The sequence below is a fragment of the Bos indicus x Bos taurus genome, chromosome 7 (genome assembly GCF_003369695.1).
Source record: "Bos indicus x Bos taurus breed Angus x Brahman F1 hybrid chromosome 7, Bos_hybrid_MaternalHap_v2.0, whole genome shotgun sequence".
In the NCBI taxonomy this organism is placed as follows: Eukaryota; Metazoa; Chordata; class Mammalia; order Artiodactyla; family Bovidae; genus Bos; species Bos indicus x Bos taurus.
In genome coordinates this window covers 71476809-71492303 of record NC_040082.1, presented here as the reverse complement: position 1 = coordinate 71492303, position 15495 = coordinate 71476809, and the positions used below count along the sequence as shown (strand labels likewise).

Below are 15495 nucleotides of genomic sequence, written 5' to 3'. Positions count from 1 at the left end.
AGTGTATTCTTAGAAATACCTTGTGATTTCTTCTTGATTTGTTGTTTAAAAAAAGAAAAAAGTTTATAATTAAAATCATACCATCCCCTTTACTAGACAGTAAGTACCATATGGCCAGAGAACATGTCTATTTTTGAGTCACCAACATATATCTAATACCAAACATAGGACTTGGCACAAAATAGGTGCTCACATCATTAAATAAATGAATAGCTCTAATCACACACAAACCTATTGTTTAATTTCCACAAACTTGTGATTTTTTCCAGTTTTCCTTCTGATAATGATTTTTAACTTCATCCCACTCTTGTCAAAGAACATACTTTGTATGCTGTCTAGTTTTTAAAATCTATTATGACACTTTAATCTCAATATATGCCTAATGTTTTCTCTATTCTGAGAAATGTTCCATGTGCACTTGAGAAGAATGTGTATTCTGTTATTGTTAGCTAGAGTGTTTTGTATGTCTATTTTTTTTTTTGGTATGTCTATTAAATCTGGTTTGCTCATTGGGTTGTTCAAGTCCTCTGTTTCCTTACTTGTCTTCTGGTTTTTTTTTTCTATCCATTATTGAGAATTGGCAGCTCCCCTGGTAGCTCAGTTGGTAAAGAATATGCCTGCAATGCAGGAGACCCAGGTTCAACCCCTGGGTAGGGAAAATCCCCTGGAGAAGGAAATGGCAAACCACTCCAGTATTCTTGCCTGGAAAATCCCATGGACAGAGGAACCTGGTGGGCTGTCGTCCATGGGGTCACAAGGGTCAAACATGACTTAGTAACTAAACCACCAACCATTGAGAGTTAGGTATTAAATACTCCAGCTATAATTGTAGAACAGTCTAGTTTTCCTTTCAATTCTGTCCATTTTTTAAAAAAATTTTTTATTTTTTGGCCAAGCAGAATGTGGAATCTGGTTTCCCAACCAGGGATTGAAACTTCGCCCCCTGCATTGGAAGTCTTAACCACTAGACTGACAAAGTCACCAATTCTGTCGATTTTTGCTTCAGAATTTTGATGATCAATTATTAGGTATGTAAATATTTATAATCATTTTATCTTCTTGCTATATTGAAACTTTTATTAATATATAATTGAACCTTTTATTAATATATAATATATAACCTTTTATTAATATATCGTACATTATATAGTAATATAATGTTTGTTTCTTGTACTTTTTTAAACTTAAAATCTATTTTGTTTGATACTAGTTTAGCCACTCTTGCTCTGTCCTGGTAACTATTTGCATGGACTATCCTTTTCAGTTCTTTCACTTTCACATCTGTTTCTGTCATTGTAGCTAAAACGAGTCTCTTGGGAATTCTCTGGCAGTCCAGTGGTTAATCAGCTGGTAAAGAATCCTCCTGCAGTGCAGGAGACCCCAGTTCGATTCCTGGGTCAGGAAGGTCCCCTGGAGAAGGGATAGGCTACCCACTCCAGTATTCTTGGGCTTTCCTGGTGGCTCAGATGGTAAAGAATCTGCCTGCAATGTGGGAGACCTAGGTTTGATACCTGGGTTGGGAAAAGTCCCTGGAGAAAGGAAAGGCTATTCACTCCAGTATTCAGGCCTGGAGAATCCCCACGGACAGAGGTGCCTGACGGGCTACAGTCCATGGGGTTTCAAAGAGTCGGACACAACTGAACGACTAAGTACAGCACACCCGTGGTTAGGACTTGGCGCTTTCATTGCCATGGGTCAGGGTTCAATCCTGGTAGGGAAACTAAGCTCCCACAAACCCTGTGGTGTGGCCAAAAACAATAATAATAAAATAAAATATTCTCTTGAGTTAGGCAGTAGCAGGGGAGACACAGGTGGGCCCCACCAGGCCGGTTGAAGGAATGGAGGGCAAGCAAAATCCTGTACCACTGCCCCAGCCCAGCCTCCCTCAGTTTGGACCTGCTGGTGGTGGGGACCCTGGTTCCTCAGCACACCCAGCTCCGGCAGCCCCAGAGCCTGTCCTCAGTCCTTCCAAAGCCCCAGTGCCAACCCAGACTCTTGGTGAAGACAGTTGGTAGAACTCAACAAAAATCCAGTGGAAGGCTTTTCAGCAGGTTTGATAGATGACCATGATCTCGGGAAATCCTTACTATTGTTCTTCCTAAAATAAAATTCATTATAGAAATCTGGAGCCCAAATGTTGATAAAAATGATGAAACATGCATTGCTATTCTTCACAAGCCTGAAAAAGATAAATATGGCTATGAAAAACCTGAGGAACGCTGGCTGCCTATTCCCACTGTGGAAACCATCATGATTCGTGTCATTTCTGTGCTGGTAGACCCTAATGGAGACCCATCTGCTAATACTGATGCTGTGAAAGAACGAAGACAGAAATGGTGAATTAAAATGGAATGTTGGGGGACTTTCCTGGTGGTCCAGTGGGCTAACACTCCATGCTTTCACTTCAGGAGGCCCGGGTTTGATCCCTGGTCAGGGAACTAGATCCCGCATGCCACAACTAAGACCTGAAACAGTAAAATGAATTAATTAAAAGAAAAGGAAAGGTGCCTGCTGTGTAAGGAAAAGCCAAGAGACTGCTTTTGAGTGACATTTATTCAACAGCTGTAACTTCACTTATTTCAGGGACTCCAGTTGAGAAACATGGCACTATTTTCCTTGCACTCTACCCACCTATTGCTGGACTTCTGTTGTAACAAGTTGGCAAATAACAGCTAGAACTGGGCTGCAATAAAACATGCCAGTATCAATGTTGACAAGAGCTTAAAAAGTGCCAACTTACAGATAATTATGCATTTTGAATTCTATGAACTGCTTTAACCTTCAAGAAGAATTGTAAAGAATTGTACATAGTATAATATGATCCAGATAGTATACGTGTGTTTATGTACATCCACAAATATACCTTGTACCAGATAATGTTTTCTTGTAGTAGAATAAGAATCACGTAAATTCTGAAAGATTTTAGCAGGTTTTCTTTCCCTATTGTTTTTTTATCAGTTTTAAAAGATTCCTTAAAGCAAGTCAGATGAAAAGCAATTAGAACTAAAAATTTCCATTTAATTTCCTTTTTTAAAATGTATGGGAGTATTTATTTACATATTTCTTGAGGCAAATCATCTACAGTAGTAACTTGAAAACAGTTCTAGAAGAATTGTGGAATGTCTATTTATAAATGCATTGGACAAAGCAGTAGTTACAAAAATCTCAGCCTTGGCAGGATGATGGATCAGGCAGATAAATAATTATTTCCATATCTATAATTAAAGCACATATTTTTGAACGTTTCCATCTTCAGTTCAGTTCAGTCACTCAGTCGTGTGCGACTCTTTGCGACCCCATGGACTACAGCAGGCTCACTGTCTATCAGCAACTCCCAGAGTTTACTCAAACTCATGTCCATCAAGTTGGTGATGCCATCCAACCATCTCATCCTCTGTCGTTCCCTTCTCCCGCCTTCAATCTTTCCCAGCTTCAGGGGCTTTTCCAGTGAGTCAGTTCTTCGCATCAGGTAGCCAAAGTATTGAAGTTTCAGCTTCAGCATCAGTCCTTCCAATGAATATTCAGGACTGATTTCCTTTAGAATGGACTGGTTGGATCTCCTTGCAGTTCAAGGGACTCACAAGAGTCTTTTCCAACATCACAGTTCGAAAGCATCAATTCTTCAGCGCTCAGGTTTCTGTATAGTCCAACTCTCACATCCATACATGACCACTGGAAAAACCACAGCCTTGACTAGACGGACCTTTGTTGGCAAAGTAATGTCTCTGCTTTTTAACATGCTGTCTATGTTGGTCATTACTTTTCTTGCAAGGAGCAAGCGTCTTTTAATTTCATGGCTGCAGTCACCATCTGCATTGATTTTTGAGCCCCAAATCACTTAAACATCTTAACATAATATGTTTCCGTCTTTTTTTTTTTTTTCTCATTAAGCTTTTTTTAATGGGTTTCAAATTCTGTGACAGATTTTTGGTCAAGTTGTTTTCATTAAAAAGTACTGATTTTAAAAACTAATAACTTAAACTGCCACACACAAAACATATGGTCCACAAAAACATTCTCCTTTCCTTCTGAAGGTTTTACGATGCATTGTTATCATTAACCAGTCTTTTACTATTAAACTTAAATGGCCAATTGAGACAAACAATTCTGAGACCGTTCTTCCACCACTGATTAAGACTGGGGTGGCAGGTATTGGGGATAATATTCATTTAGCCTTCTGAGCTTTCTGGGCAGACTTGGTGACCTTGCCAGCTCCAGCTTCCTTCTTGTCCACTGCTTTGATGACACCCACAGCGACTGTCTGTCTCATGTCACATACAGCAAAATGGCCCAGGGGAGGATAATCAGAGATGCTCTCGACACACATGGGCTTGCCAGGAACCATATCAACGATGGCAGTGTCACCAGATTTCAAGAATTTAGGGCCATCTTCCAGCTTTTTCCCAGAACGATGATCAATCTTCTTTAGCTCAGCAAACTTGCAAGCAATGTGAGCTGTGTGACAATCCAGCACAGGTGCATGTCCAGCACTGATTTGGCCTGGATGGTTCAAAACAATCACCTGAGCTGTGAAGCCAGCAGCTTCCATGGGTGGGTCATTTTTGCTGTCACCAGCCACATTGCCATGACGGACATCTTTGACAGACACGTTCTTGACATTGAAGCCCACATTGTCCCCAGGAAGGGCTTCACTCAATGCTTCATGGTGCATTTCTACAGACTTCACTTCAGTTGTTACATTGACTGGAGCAAAGGTGACCACCATGCCAGGTTTGAGAACACCAGTCTCCACTCGACCCACAGGGACAGTACCAATACCACCAATTTTATAGACATCCTGGAGAGACAAACGCAAGGGTTTGTCAGTTGGGCGAGTTGGTGGCAGGATGCAATCCAGAGCTTCAAGCAGGGTGGTTCCACTGGCATTGCCATCCTTACGGGTGACTTTCCGTCCCTTGAACCACGGCATGTTAGCACTTGGCTCCAGCATGTCGTCACCATTCCAGCCAGAAATTGGCACAAATGCTACTGTGTCGGGGTTGTAGCCGATTTTCTTAATGTAGGTGCTGACTTCCTTAACAATTTCCTCGTATCTCTTCTGGCTATAGGGTGGCTCAGTGGAATCCATTTTGTTAACGCCAAGAATTAGTTGTTGCACACCCAGGGTGTAAGCCAGATGGGCATGCTCATGGGTCTGCTCGTTCTTGCAGATACTGGCTTCAAATTCACCAACACCAGCAGCAACAATCAGGAGAGCACAGTCAGCCTGGGATGTGCCTGTAATCATGTTTTTGATGAAGTCTCTGTGTCCTGGGGCATCAATGATGGTAACATAGTACTTGCTGGTCTCAAATTTCCACAGGGAGATATCAATGGTGATACCACGCTCACGTTCAGCTTTAAGTTTGTCCAAGACCCAGGCATATTTGAAGGAGCCCTTTCCCATCTTGGCAGCCTCCTTCTCGAACTTTTCAATTGTTCTCTTGTCGATCCCGCCACATTTGTAGATCAGATGGCCAGTCGGGGTAGACTTCCCTGAATCTACGTGCCCAATGACGATGTTCATGTGGGTCTTCTCCTTTCCCATTTTGGCTTAGGTTTAACGGTGGTTTTCACAACACCTGTGTCCTGGCGGCAAACCCGTTGCGAAAAGGGTGTTTCCATCTTAAACATAATAAAAATCCAAACATGTGGACCAATCACTGCTATGAAGCATCATCGTCACGGTTTTACCCACAATTCTCTCAGTCAGGCACTGACTCAAAGGAGCTGGAGTTACTTTCTCCCAATTGCATATTGATTTATGTAGATTTCTCAGGACTTCTTTCTGAACATTAATCAATGCTGTTTCTTACATTTGGTGTATAGACTAGAGATAGTCATTTGTAAAGTGTTACAATACTACCTACTCCAAGTTACCTACTAGTAGGTGGGATGAAAAAAACTATTTCACAAATTAATGCAGAAAGCCCTAACAATTCTATTTTGGTTTATAGTATCTCAATTTTAGGAGTAATATTATCAACTTCTCGATTACCTGTACAAATGGATGGGGAAAAACCATAGGTCTATAAATTACAGTGAGTAATCAAAAAACTTTTCAAGTGCATTCATCTGATTGTTTTCCAGAATATCTATGTTTTGTTATATAATAAATATTTTCAAACAAAATCAACATGTATTAATGTCCTTAAACCATCCAGGCTTCATTAAACTCTTTTCACTTACTAAACTTTTGTATCTTCTTTGTTTTGACACACTTTCCTTGCTCTTCTCTTCTGTATGTCAGGAAGTTTTCAAATCATTTAGTTCAAATACTGAACTACTCAATAGGCAGCTACTTGATTTTTTTTCTTTTTCTGTATGCACCACCTGGCATGTAGGATTTTCGTTTCCCGACCAGGATCAAACCCGTCCCCTGCAGTGGGAGCCCAGAGTCCCAACTGCTGAGCCACCAGGGAAGTCACAACTACTGATCTTTAAGGATGACTTCGGAGGAGTGGTCCTCACCAGGTGCTTTATCCCTGTTGTTTATTTGTGCCCATCTCTTGGATTGGACATAGTAATAACAGTTTTCGTTGTTGAGAGCTCTTTTCAGTCATTATCCCCAAGAACAAAGAAGAGTTGGTTCTAAATTCAATTCAGATTTAAAATTATTAAAATTTACCCCAAACAATACAAAATTTGGTTTTATTTTTGCCCTTCAGTTACCCAATGTGAAGTCTGGATAAATAAAGAATGCACAACTATAGCTTTCTATTTAACTTCTATTTTTGCTATTTAAAATGCTGTTTACCCTCAAACCCTTCTCCTTCTTCATATTCCTTTGCCTCTATTCTATACTTGAGATTTTTTTCTCACCTATTGTAAAAGAAATTGTGATGTCTATTTTCATACAATTTGATTTTGGAATTTTGTCACCTGATGTAGTGAGTTCTTCCAAAATAAAGTTTTTTTCCAATAAAATTTTAAAAAGTAAAATGAAATGAAATGATCCTCTTGCAAATAGCATATAGTTGGTTGTGTTTTTTACCCATCCTGCAAATCTTTGTCTTGACTGGAGAGTTTAATCTATTTACATTTAATAAATTATATTTAAAATAATTACTTATCAGGAGGGATTTACTTCTGTCATTTTGCAATTTTTTTCTATTTCCCTTATAGTTCTTTGTTCCTCATTTCTTGTGTTTACTTCTTTTGCATAACTTTGTGTAGTGAAACATTAAAATTCCTTTCTCATTTCTTTTTGGGTACATTCTTTTTTTTTTTTTTGCCATACCTTGCCATACACGGGATCTTAATTCCCCAATGAGGGACTGAGGCTGTGTCTTATGCAGTGGAAGCGTGGCGTCTTAACCACTGGACTGCCAGCAAAGTCTCTTGTGTATATTCTTTAGCTCTTTTCTTTGTGGTTACCATGGAGATTATATTTAACATCCTAAAGTTATCACACTCTAATTTGAATTTATACCAGCTTACCTTCAATAACATATAAAAACTCTGCTCCTTTAACAGCTCTGTTCTCACCCCTTTCAGTTGTTTATTACAAAATTTTATCTTTATACATTGTAATGGTTATTTTTTTTACTATAAAAAGAAACTAACAGTTGGTGCATGCAGTAAGCTGAATAAATCTCCAAAATTATGCTGAGTGAAAAAAGCCAGTCTCAGAAAGTTACATACTGTATGATTCCATTTATATAACATTCTTGAAATGACAAAGTTATAGAAATGGAAAACAGATTAGTGGTTGTCTGAAGTAAGAGGGAGTTAGGGGTTGGGTAAGAGGGTAGGGAAGTGGGTGTGGCTATAACAGGACAACATGAAATATCCTTGTGGTGAGAGAACTACTGTTTCTGGACTGTATCAATGTCAATATCCTAGTTGTAATATTGTGTTATACTTTGCCAAGAGGTGATGGGACCAGATGCCATGATCTTAGTTTTCTGAATGTTGGCATTTTAAGCCAACTTTTTCACTTTCCTCTTTCACTTTCATCAAGAGGCTCTTTAGTTCTTCTTCACTTTCTGCCACAAGGGTGGTGTCATCTGCATATCTGAGGTTATTGATATTTCTCCCAGCAGTCTTGATTCCAGCTTGTGCTTCATCTGGCCTGGAATTTCACATGATGTACTCTGCATATAAGTTAAATAAGCAGGGTGACAATATATAGCCTTGATGTACTCCTTTCCCAATTTGGAATCAGTCTGTTGTTCCATGTCCAGTTGTAACTGTTGTTTCTTGACCTGCGTACAGATTTCTCAGGAGGCAGGTCAGGTGGTCTGGTATTCCTATCCCTTTAAGAACTGTCCACGGTTTGTTGTGATCCACACAGTCAAAGACTTTGACATAGTCAATAAAGCAGAATAAATGTTTTTCTGGAACTCTCTTGCTTTTTCGATGATCTAATGGATGTTGGCAATTTGATTTCTGGTTCTTCTGCCTTTTCTAAATCCAGCTTGAACATCTGGAAGTTCATGGTTCATGTACTGCTGAAGCCTGGCTTGGAGAATTTTGAGCATTACTTTGCTAGCATGTGAGATGGGTGCAATTGTGTGGTAGTTTGAACATTCTTTGGCATTGCCTTTCTTTGGGATTGGAATAAAAACTGACCTTTTCCAGTCCTGTGGCCATTGCTGAGTTTTCCAAATTTGCTGGCATATTGAATACAGCACTTTCACAGCATCATCTTTTAGGATTTGAAATAGCTCAACTGGAATTCCATCACCTACACTAACTTTGTTTGTAGTTATGCTTCCTAACGTCCACTTGACTTCACATTCCAGGATGTCTAGCTTTAGGTGAGTGATCACACCATCATGGTTATCTGGGTCGTGAAGATCTTTCTTGTATATTTCTTCCGTGTACTCTTGCCACCTCTTCTTCTGCTTCTGTTCTGTTAGGTCCATCTTCTGCTTCTGTTAGGTCTGTACCATTTCTGGAGTTTATTGTGCCCATCTTTGCATGAAATGTTCCCTTGGTATCTCTGATTTCCTTGAGGAAATCTCTAGTCTTTCCCATCCTATTGTTTTCCTCTATTTCTTTGCATTGATCACTGAGGAAGGCTTTCTTATCTCTCCTTGCTATTCTTTGGAACTCTGCATTCAAATGGGTATATATTTCCTTTTCTCCTTTGCCTTTAGCTTCTCTTCTTTTCTCAGCTATTTGTAAGGCCTCCTCAGACAACCATTTTGCATTTCTTTTTCTTGGGGATGGTCTTAATCACTGCCTCTTGTACAATGTCACAAACCTCCATCCATAGTTCTTCAGGGACTCTGTCTATCAGATCTAACCCCTTGAATCTATTTGTCACTTCCACTGTATAATCGTAAGGGATTTGATTTAGGTCATACCTGAATGGTCTAGTGGTTTTCCTTACTTTCTTCAATTTAAGTCTGAATTTGGCAATAAGGAGTTCATGATCTGAGCCACAGTAAGCTCCCGGTCTTGCTTTTGCTGCCTGTACAGAGCTTCCCATCTTTGGCTGCCAAGAGTATAATCAATCTGATTTCGGTATTGACCATCTGGTGATGTCCATGTGTAGAGTCATCTCTTGTGTTGTTGGAAGAGGGTGTTTGCTATGACCAATGTGTTCTCTTGTCAAAACTCTGTTAGCCTTTAACCTGCTTTGTTTTGTACTCCAAGGTCAAATTTGCCTACTACTCCAGGTATTTCTTGACTTCCTACTTTTGCATTCCAGTCCCCTATAATGAAAAGGACATCTTTTGGGGGTGCTAGTTCTAGAAGGTCTTGTAGGTTTTCATAGAGCCATTCAACTTCTTCAGCATTACTTGTCAGGGCATAGACTTGGATTACTGTGATACTGAATGGTTTGCCTTGGAAACGAGCCGAAATCATTCTGTTGTTTTTGAGATTGCATCCAAATACTGCATTTCAGACTCTTTTGTTGACTATGATGGCTACTCCATTTCTTCTAAGGGATTCTTGCCCACGGTTCAGTTCAGTCGCTCAGTCATGTCCCACTCTTTGCAATCCCATGGACTACAGCATGCCAGGCCTCCCTGTCCATCACCAACTCCCAGAGTTTACCCAAACTCATAACCATTGAGTTGGTGACCATCTCATCCTCTGTCCCCTTCTCTTCCCACCCTGAATCTGTCCCAGCATCAGGGTTTTTTCCAATGAGTCAGTTCTTTGCATCAGGTGGCCAAAGTATTCTTGCCCACAGTAGTAGATATAATTGTCATCCGAGTTAAATTCACCCATTCCAATCCATTTTAGTTCACTGATTCCTAAAATGTCGATGTTCTCTCTTGCCATCTCCTGTTTGACCACTTCCAATTTGCTTTGATTCATGGACCTAACATTCCAGGTTCCTATGCAGTATTGCTCTTTACAGCATCTACCTTGCTTCTATCACCAGTCACATCCACAACTGGGTGTTTTTGCTTTGGCTCCTTCCCTTCATTCTTTCTGGAGTTATTTCTCCACTGATCTCCAGTAGTATATTGGGCACCTACTGACCTGGGGAGTTCATCTTTCAGTGTTCTATCTTTTTGCCTATTCATACTGTTCATGGGGTTCCCATGGCAAGAATACTGAAGTGGTTTGCCATTCCCTTCTCCAGTGGACCACATTTTGTCAGAACTCTCCACCATGACCTGTCCACCCTGGGTGGCCTTAGATGGCATGGCTCATAGTTTCATTGAGTTAGACAAGGCTGTGGTCCATGTAATCAGTTTGGTTAATTTTCTGTGATTGTGGTTTTCAGCCTGTCTGCCCTCTGAGGGACAAGGATAAGAGGTTTATGGAAGCTTCCTGATGGGAACTTATAGCAAATGTTGATACCCCAGTGAAAGCGAGTCACTCAGTCGTGTTAGACTTCTTGTGACCCCCCCATAGAATATACGCGTCCATGGAATATATGTATCAATGGACCGTAGAGTCCATGGAATTCTCCAGGCCAGAACACTGGAGTGGGTAGCCTATCCCTTTTCCAACAGATCTTCCTGACCCAGGAATCAAACTAGGGTCTCTTGCACTGCAGGCGGATTCTTTACCAACTGAGCTACCAGGGAAGATTGGGATGTCTCTAAAAAGCTTAACTTTAAAAATACCTGAAAGTATTACCATAAAATGTTATCATTTGTTAATTCTGTAATTATCTGTTAATTCTGAGTGGTGGTTACAACAGCAGTAATATAGCATGTAGTTAAAATAGCACAAAGGAAAACACAAGCAGAAGCAAGCCCAGAGTGGCAGATCCTACTTCCCAGGGAAGTCAAGCATCCTAGGTGAGGCTCCTGTCCCTTATCATAATTCGCTTGCCGACTCAAAGTACGTTAGTTTCATCATCTGCAGAACAAAACAAACTGATAATCAACACCAGTGACTGGGCGGCGATGAGAGTTAAAGGGGGAAAAAAAATCCAATTCTGCAGCTCTAATCTGGCCCTAGATAGGAGCGGCGCCCCAATCAGGTACTGCCGCGCCGCGGCCTCGGAGCATCTGGGACTTGTAGTCCACCCGGCGGAACTCGCTGTCCCGGCAGCTCCCGCGGCGGCGGCTGGGCTACGTGGCGAGGCAGGCTGCGCCTGCGCGGGCAGGTGGGGGCAAGATGGCTGCTGAGCGGAGCTTGTGGGTCGTCGGGCTCTGCCCTGGGTCCCGGTTGGGTAGGGTCGTTCGGGTCCTCCTCCTATTGCTGTGGTTTGCGGCCCGCGGAGGCGCGCTGTACTTCCACATTGGGGAGACGGAAAAAAAGTGCTTTATTGAGGAGATTCCGGACGAGACCATGGTTATAGGTACGGGGGAAGGGAGAGAGTTTTCAACAAGACCGCGGTCTTGGGGTGGGGGTGGGGGGAGTGCGGGAGAGTCATGTCTTCAGAGCCGGGGGCAGGCTGCCTCGCAGTGCCCTGGCCACCGTGGACCCGGCGCCACCTTGCGCTCCTCAGACTGGTCTCGCCCCGCTTCCCTCCAGGAAACTACCGGACGCAGCTGTATGACAAGCAGCGAGAGGAGTACCAGCCGGCCACCCCTGGGCTTGGCATGTTCGTGGAGGTTAAAGACCCAGAAGATAAAGTGAGTCGGCCCCGCTGAGCCCCGCACCCCCAACCCCGCTTTGCACTTGGGCGCCAGATCAAGCAGACATGGGTACTTCCCCTCATAGTTTCCGCATCTGCTAAACTGGTTAAAAAAAAAAAAAAAGAAAAAGAAAAAAAAACCGTTGGTACTGTGGGAAGAACCTGCGTTTTCACTCCAGTCTAACCTTGGGCTGTTTCAGTGCTAGCTGCTTCTGTCAACTTGTTACTGATCTCAGTGTGACTTCGCCAAGTCAGTTGCTTTCCCTGAGCCATTTTTCTAGGTCTGTGAAATAGAAATTCATCCATCTTACAGATGTGATGGGTGGATTAATTGTGGTGCTGGAAACCAAAGAGTTTTGTTGACTAAAGCTGTGGCATATAGACTTTAGGATATCAGGGAACAGGGTATTTTCCAAAAAGAAAGAGCAGCTTTTAATTTGACGAATAAGGATATTAAACCATATCCCAAACCAACTAAACAAAACCGTTTAGCTGTCAACCTTTCACTTAGAAGAATCAGTGAAAGAGTTGAAAGGGCATGAGTTATGAATAAAGTAAAGAGCTTTCCAAGAGTGGCCACATGCCAAGTTCATGTCAATCCCTTTCTCCAGATAGCTCAAAGGCAAGTTTTTGGCAACTGCTGCTAACAACATTGGAACTTTTAGTGTTGTGGGGTGTCTCTGCTTGTCAACTTTTACGGTACTTAGAGCCAGTGTTCTTGCCTGGAAAATCCCAGGGACGGGGGAGCCTGGTGGGCTTCCGTCAATGGGGTCGCACAGAATCGGACACGACTGAAGCGTCTTACCACCAGCAGCAGCAGTAGAGCCTTAAGCACCATTCAGCCTGCTCAGACGGTAAAGCGTCTGTCTACAATGCGGGAGACCCCGGTTCGATCCCTGGGTTGGGAAGATCCCCTGGAGAAGGAAATGGCAATCCACTCCAGGACTATTGCCTGGAAAATCCCATGGACAGAGGAGTGTGGTAGGCTACAGTTCATGGGGTCGCAAAGGGTCGGACACGACTGAGCAACTTCACTCAATGCTCATTGAAGTCTCTGCTCTCCAGGTTATCCTGGCCCGGCAGTATGGCTCTGAAGGCAGATTCACCTTCACCTCGCATACCCCTGGTGAGCATCAGATCTGTCTTCACTCCAATTCCACCAAGTTCTCTCTCTTTGCTGGAGGCATGCTGGTAAGTGGACCCATGTTGGATTCTTTCAACCTATAGCTCATCAAGACTGGGAACTGGTGGTACTGTAGGTGACTGTCAGATTTTGTGTCTCTTAATACAACTGGGTTTCCAGTGAACATTAAGGGGGTGGTTGCAGAGCTTTCTGTATATGCTTTGGTGAGAGCATCAGCCAAGGCTTATTCTTGCCTTTGGGCCTAGAGCCCCATAGGACCAGACACTGAGTAGGCCTCAGTCAGTGTTGGCTAAATGAACAAATGAAGAAAGGTGGGAGGACCAGCTATTAGGCACTGGCAGGAAGACAGAGCAGGGCTACCTGATTCTCCCAACCTTCCTTATCTTGTCTGTCTCCAGAGAGTTCACCTGGACATCCAGGTAGGTGAACATGCCAACGACTATGCAGAAATTGCTGCCAAAGACAAGTTGAGTGAGCTGCAGCTACGAGTGCGACAGCTGGTCGAGCAAGTGGAGCAGATCCAGAAAGAGCAGAACTACCAGCGGGTGAGTGGCTGGGCAGGAGCAGTGGGCCTCTTCCCAGAGGCTGCCCACTGGCTTAGCCAGGAGTTGCACATCAGATTCATTATAAATCCAAGGGACTTCTGTGTCTGTGCTGCACTGCCTGCCTAAAACGTGGGATGGGTGTTACTAACTCTACTTTGTAATTGAGAAGACAGTCTCTTAAGAGGCTGTCATTGTCTTATTAGGAGCCACACAGAGTGACAGAGCAGGAATTGATACCAACACCTTGGGTGTTCTTTCCATGGTTCTCGGTGCCCCCAGGATTAGGGGTTTCAAACTCACTTGTGTCCCAGAGCCAGGCCTGTACCACGAATGGATCTGTGACCGTAAGGACTGGTAGAATAGCAACCTATCTAAACGGGAACAGCTGCTGTTGTCAGCTGAGGACAGCATTGCAGAATTGCTCACCCAGGGTTTTAAGAGATACTTAGGGGTCCAGGTTTTTGTTTTTTTTTACGTAAAAAATTCTGAGTTTTAAATGTTGTCTAAACATTGTGTGAGCCTATAAAATACATGTGTGGGCTCAATTCAGCCCCTGGACCACCAGTTTGCAACCTGTGCACACAGTATGCAAGTAGCAGTTTGGGAGACCCAGGCAGAGGGCTCAGAGCAAATCCATTTCTGAGTGTCCCAGGACAGCTCTGTCTGATAGAGTAATGCCACAGTCACTTTACCACTCCTCCAGGCATCACGGTAGGACCAGGTGAGGGCTTTACCTGACAGATGAGCCAATGGACCTGGGAGAAATGAGTCGGTTTACCCAGGGGCATATGGCTGGTGAGGATGAAGACAATTCATTCCCAGACGGGGTGGTTTTTTTCAGACACTTGGAACCTGGGCAAAGTTAGTTGGTCCTGGGGCATCCTCTGGAGAGGGAACCCAGTGGTTCTAGTGGCCCCAGATGAGGCTCAGCCAACTCAGGCTTCTCTTCTGTTTTCCCTTCCCACAGTGGCGAGAGGAACGCTTCCGGCAGACCAGCGAGAGCACCAACCAAAGGGTGCTGTGGTGGTCCATCCTGCAGACCCTCATCCTTGTAGCCATCGGTGTCTGGCAGATGAGACACCTCAAGAGTTTCTTTGAAGCCAAGAAGCTGGTGTAGCCATCCCAGGCTTCCCAGCCCAGCCTTCCTCCCTGGCTGGGGAAGAAAGGACCTCCTGGACTGACTTCTCTCTGGCAGGAGGACTGGTTTCCAGCCATGGGTATTTGGAGGGGAGAGGGGCCACAGCCCAAGCCGAGGGCAGCAGCTTGGCTGGCTAATGTGAGCAGGTGGTTGGGTAAATGCCTGCCCCCTCCCCTGGGCCCTTTGCAGTAATCTGGTGAAGCCACCGGGAGCCCTACTGACACCTCAGAATCACAGTGTTACTGATCAGGGATGTGAGCCTGTTATCTGGGGTGACTGGGGGGAGGGGAGCGGGTGGGCAAGCCAGTCTTCCTTGTGTCTTCCTTTGCTAACTTGGAACTTTGACCAGGTTGGGGCATAGCTGTGATTCCCTGCCACCCAGGAAACCTCACTATTCCCTCCTTGGGCCTACACCCAGCCTGCTGATCCAGGGTTTGTGTCAATTGAGGGTGGGGTATAGGGAGTTGCAATGTGGGAAAGTAGCCCTGAGGTTGACCCCAGGTTCTTCACGTGGTGGTTCTTTTGGGGACTGAAGAAACTGGGGTCAGGCCAAGCAGAGGCCTTGGTGCTGGTTGGGGATGGGGCCTGCAGAGTCTTAGTTACTGATTTCATTTTCAATAAGTCTAGGTTTGTTACATTGGTTTCCCAATAAAAAAAAAAAAATTGA

The 15495-nt window shown here is 43.5% G+C and overlaps 1 protein-coding gene and 2 pseudogenes across 2 annotated transcripts; 2 read left to right on the top strand and 1 right to left on the bottom strand.

The window, feature by feature from the left end:
• Nucleotides 1-1838: 1838 nt before the first annotated feature.
• Nucleotides 1839-2709, top strand: LOC113896323 (annotated as a pseudogene).
• Nucleotides 2710-3939: 1230 nt separating this feature from the next.
• LOC113895520 lies at nucleotides 3940-5596 on the bottom strand (annotated as a pseudogene). Its single transcript, XR_003511861.1, has one exon. The product of XR_003511861.1 is annotated as an elongation factor 1-alpha 1 pseudogene (transcript).
• A 5917-nt stretch (nucleotides 5597-11513) lies between these two features.
• On the top strand, nucleotides 11514-15495 carry LOC113895522 (transmembrane emp24 domain-containing protein 9). Its single transcript, XM_027546822.1, has 5 exons — nucleotides 11514-11722; nucleotides 11899-11999; nucleotides 13067-13192; nucleotides 13544-13690; nucleotides 14658-15495. Exons 1-5 carry the CDS (start codon nucleotides 11539-11541, stop codon nucleotides 14805-14807), a joined length of 708 nt encoding a protein of 235 aa, XP_027402623.1. The 5' UTR covers nucleotides 11514-11538; the 3' UTR covers nucleotides 14808-15495.